This window comes from Ostrea edulis, chromosome 9 (assembly GCF_947568905.1).
Source record: "Ostrea edulis chromosome 9, xbOstEdul1.1, whole genome shotgun sequence".
Taxonomy (NCBI): domain Eukaryota; kingdom Metazoa; phylum Mollusca; class Bivalvia; order Ostreida; family Ostreidae; genus Ostrea; species Ostrea edulis.
This window is the reverse complement of record NC_079172.1, coordinates 44,842,746-44,848,221: the sequence shown is the minus strand read 5'-3', so window position 1 is coordinate 44,848,221 and position 5,476 is coordinate 44,842,746. Positions and strand designations below refer to the sequence as shown.

General features: G+C 33.1%; 1 protein-coding gene across 1 annotated transcript in view; it reads left to right on the top strand.

Annotated features, from left to right (window-relative positions):
- Positions 1–207: 207 nt before the first annotated feature.
- The window catches only part of LOC125677994 (uncharacterized), a 27,334-nt gene continuing 22,065 nt past the window's right edge, over positions 208–5,476 (top strand). Inside the window, exon 1 of the mRNA XM_056150752.1 lies at positions 208–289. Coding sequence (XP_056006727.1) covers positions 261–289 — 29 coding nt within the window. The 5' untranslated portion in view covers positions 208–260. The remainder of the gene's footprint in view (positions 290–5,476) is intronic.

Sequence of the window (5,476 nt, the reverse complement as noted above, 5' to 3'; positions counted from 1 at the left end):
CACCGGCGATAAAATCCTTGCAATTGAATATCATTGTTTACATAACTCGAAAAGTGTCACATGTAACATGTCAATTTATCATTCCTTTAACGTAAATTTAACAATTGTAAGTTGTAATGTCGCGTGCACGAGATACAATGTCTAACTTTTGTACCACACTGTAGATATTCAAATCAAGGTGGGCATCGGTCATCTAGTTTATTATACAGCATAAATAGATAACCACCTTCCCGCTCTGCCTCGTGAAATCCATGTGAAACATGATAGCATCACAGGATCCTTACAAAAGGTGAGATTTTCTTTGAATTCATTTGGGGGGGGGGGGATGATAATTGTGAAGTCACGTGTCCTGATGTATGCTCACTTTCTGTTCTGTAATGGTGTAAACAATATACAAATAGATTACAATATCACCTCTCTCGATATCCCTATTTCTCTGTCTCAGATCGACCTACCATTTTCAGTAAATGTTGTGAGGATAACTCTGTGATTATGCAATAGTAACTAAAATAAAAACATGCATGCGATCATAGTATGATTAGATAAACAGATGACATCTAGATGTTCGAGACAGGTGATAGTTGACAGAACTTCCGCCTCCCCAACTCTGGGATTTTTTATGTTCACAAAATATCAAACTTAGGAATGACCTTTTAATGACAAAAGTTTATAAATGTCATGATACAGGCACGTAACATCGTTTTCCAAAAAAAGGGGGCGGGGGCATCGGATGGCATTGGATGCTAGGCTGGCCGAATATGTTGACAAGCGTAAAAAAAAAAAAAAGGGGGGGGGGTATCCCCTTCAAACTGGAGGAATGGAGGTATCTTCTGTAGCTACATAAAATATTCCCCAGATCTAATTTTCTTAAATCAGAGGGGAGGGGGGGGGGTAGTATCTTGCTAAGTGTTTTTTATTCTTTAAGATTTTCATTCTACTAGATCATTCACTACAATATTTAGATCATCATAGTGGTCTTAACAATAGCCAGAGGCAATGGCCGCTAAACGTACAGTGTACATGTGTAACAGATGTGTAGAACAGCATGAAAATGAACCTAAACTGAAGTAACTTTCAACACAAAATGAGAACAAGAAAACACACATTGATTTTAATTCTATAGATATACAAGATCGGAATACGAAAGAAGACAGAAATTTTGTATTGATACAAATATTTATAGTGCTTTTACACTGGAGACACAAAGACAACAGATTTTAAAATACATTTTATTGAATTGTAAGCAAGTTCCCGATTACGGGGACATAAAATTAGTTCCAAACAACATTAAAATGAAAATAATGCATAGTGGGTTTTTTTGTTTTTTTTTTAAAGAAATACAATTCCATTATATATGAATGTAAATTCTAAATGAATTGCAACCTAAAAAAATTTTCAAAAAGAATTTATCCAATTCTCAAAGTACTATTTTTATGCCCCCGAGATCGATTGTTTTTGTCCTGTCTGTCATTCTGTCAATTTGTAATTCTGTAAGAAACTTTAACCTTGCTAATAACTTTTGAACAGTAAGTGATAGAGCTTTGATATTTCACATGAGTATTCCTTGTGACAAGACCTCTCCGTGGGTACCAACATTTTTTACCCTTGACCTTGGAATTTGAAAACTTTAACCTTGCTAATACCTTTTGAACAGTAAGTGATATAGCTTTGGTATTTCACATGAGTATTCCTTGTGACAAGACCTTTCCGTGGGTACCAACATTTCTGACTCTGTGACCTTGACTTTGGAGTTTGACCTACTTTTTGAAAACTTTAACCTTGCTAATAACTTTTGAACAGTAAGAGATAGAGCTTTGATATTTCACATGAGTATTCCTTGTTACAAGATCTTTCCGTTGGTGTTGAACCTTTTGACCTTGACATTTGACCTACTTTAATTTTTTTTTTACATTGGTCATAACTTCTAAATGGTAAATATTAGAGCTTTCATATTGTACATGAGCATTTCTTTTGACAAGATCTTTCTACTGGTACCAAGATATTTGCCCTTGTGACCTTGGCCATCTTCGGAATTGGCCATTATCGGGGGCATTTGTGTTTCACAAACACATCTTGTTAATAATTTTATTTATGTAACCATAAAAGAAATAAAAACAAGTCTTTTTCTTTCATCTTAAGTTACTGCAGGTACTGTACTATATATAGGCAAAAGGATCGTTGAAAGATTTTGGTAAACGTTAAGTTTAAGCTTATTTACTATTAATATTTATACACCCAACCCCGAAGCAACATGCAGAAAACAATTGAAAAGAAAGAGAATAAAAATATGTATGAGTAAGAATTTTATCAACTCTTCTAATACTGTTTTATGCGGATATTTTAATTGCAATAATGATGATGATTAATTCTGACAAAAACGCGATTTATTCACACATGATGTGACGTATGGAATTTACAAAAAAGTAGGATTGGCTCGATAGTTTTAAATACCTCTCTATTATAAAATATGAAAACTGATGTTTTACAAGAATACCAGCTTTACCTACATGTAGGACCCGAATTCGTTATATTTGATATAAATATGAATTGGGCGAAACCAAACAAGGCATCGGATATTGGAAATCAATTACAATACATGTATATGAAAGCATCATTGAATACACAGGCAAATGAATTTAGTGAGATGAAATGGATATACAACTGAAGCCCGTCGAACAATAGGAAATCTTTAAAAGGAGGTACTCTACATCGTCATATTGGCTGACTTCCTTTAACAACATGGATGAAAAAATCAATATCAGCAATATTTGACTTTTCCTTTCCAATATGACTCGAGTAGCTCAGTAGGTTAGTATACCAATTACTGATCTGTAGGTCGCAGGTTCGATACTAGCAGGGGTTTTAATTTTTTTCAGATTACCTTCTACTAAAACTGTATTTTTTGAAAAAATAAAGTAAATTTGAAAATTTCAACTTCAAAATATTGTGGTACATATCCTCCACTTTTCATCTACATCAAATTTCTCTGGTGTAGCACACCTCCTTAAAACACAACATCAATCTTTTTTTTCTGTTGCCCCAACTTGTACTATTTTAAGTGTATGCAACGGTGACTTTAGACAAATAGACATTTTCTAATCACGCATATTTTGCCAAACTATAACATACGAATGTAATATTTCCAGAGTTCTGTGGGTTTTTGTTGTTGTTGTTGTTGTTGTTGTGGTTTTTTGGGTTTTTTTGTTGTTGTTGTTGTAACTGTTCTTAATGCGTGTGTGATTTGTCATTAATTATTCAATAGATGAATTTTCTTTTCTATCCTCATTATGTTTTTTTGTTTATTTAATTCAGGTCAGCGGACAAACAAACATATTCATTTATATTCTGCAATTTTGAAATAGAAAAACCCGTACACGAACAAAAAACTCTCGCATTCCGTAGCTCAGTTTTTGTGAATGGATAATCATTGAAATGTCTTAGGAAAAACACAACATTTTAAGTGAGCATGTCATTTACAAATGATGTAGTAAAACAAGTTCAAACAAAATGACGTAATAGACCAAAATATACAAAATTAATTGGCTGGGACAATTTAATACAAACAACCGTTTACTAATGACTAGGTTTGCAAATGAGCAAATAAACATGTAAATTACACAAATTGATCCCAGCTAATATACATATAAAACGCCAATATCAAAAAGAATATTTTTTCTGTTACCTGCACCTTTGTAAAATCATATGTGCTGATCAATGTATAATGATAAAGTAAATGGAGCACAAATATGCTCATGGACGAAATGGATTAATGAAGGAGAAAGAACACAAAATTCTTATTGAGTCTAAAAACAACGACAAGAACACCAAAATATGATAAAATAAATAAATAATAAAAACACAAAGTGAATTAGTCTTCCACGTTCCCTTTGTACTCAAACAAATATCCGGACTATCAGTAAATTATTCGAAATCGAAAGTTGTATGGATTGGAAGTAAAAGACAAAGCACAGATGTAATAGCTAACACAGATTTTGACATGGGAAAATAAATCTTTTTAAGTACTGCATGGGCATATGATTTGATATTAAATTACAAGAGATGGTTAAACTTAATTTCAATACAAAAAAATAAGTATCAAAAAGAAGTATTAAACTTTGGGAAAGAAGAAATCTTACCCTAATTGGTCGTTTAATAATTAAATCACTTGTTTTATCTAAACTGGTACATGTACATCTATCTATTTATGATCCATAGCTCAAAAGCACTAGCCAAGTGGACTGCACTCGTTTTTTGCTCAAAGTAGGCAAATCAGAACAAGTTTGAGAATAGAAAATGTAATTTATTTTGTAAATGAAGAAAAGTATATACAGTACAGGTGGTCATTAAAACCAAGTAAAAATTAAGATCATATGCTGCAAATGACTAGATGACCCCCTGTTACATACATCTATAAAATTAACATTGAGAAAGAGAACATATATACACAAAATAAAAACATCCGATAGGGGGTCTAACAAGATGACCCCCTATTGCATACACATATGTAAAAAGACTAGCATAAAATATTGCCTGCCCACAAAAAAGGGTGGGTAGCAACAACAAATCAAGGCCATGAATCCAAGGCAAAATGAATTGGATTAACCCCTCCCAAAGGCCATCTAAAGATATTATTCAACGACTAAATCGTATTTTCTTTGAATTCTCGTGGAAGAGTCCTCTACTTGCCAAAAAACAGTAGCTGCCATGGATTGTGAATTATAGACTTAAGATGATTGATATTTTGAATGTTATAGACACCATGGAAATATCTTTGGTGAAAAATTACTTAGGGGTTCTGCCAAATGGCGGTCAGTTATATGTGCAGATATCCATGTCAATCAAGTCATTACTTTAGGGCCACTTTAGGCTTTACCGTAAGTAGAGCAATCTAAGAATCAGTTTTGGTTTGACGTATTTCAATCTTCGAATAGACTTGTTAATTGCTATGCAATTGATGAAGACAAAAGTTTTATGGTATGAATAATGTGTTTGAAGGTATGGAGTGAAAATAGTATCAACTTTCCTAATTTATTGTTAAACAAAGTTATGGAATACAAAGAATTTGCCTCTGCTGGTGGACTGTTAGTCCCCGAGGGTCTCTACAGCCCAGTAGCTAAGTACTTCTTTACTAGCTTGAAAATACGGATGTATATTTAATTGCTGTTATAAAATTTAGAAATTCATTTCCAAATTAAGGATTATCTCCCTCATGCATAGCTCTTATCCTTGGACGAATTTGGCTCCACTTTTTTGGCACGCTGTTTTTGGCTATATTTAGCTCTAAAACTTCATAGTTATTTCGGATTTCAAACATTTCGGTTGAGCATCACTGAAGAGACATTATTTGTCGAAATGCGCATCTGGTGCATCAAAATTGGTACCGTATAAGTTTTACATATAACAATGTGAAACCAACTTTTTAGCATATGCTTTTGTTGTATATTGTTTAACGTCCAGGTGGAGAATTTTTTCACTC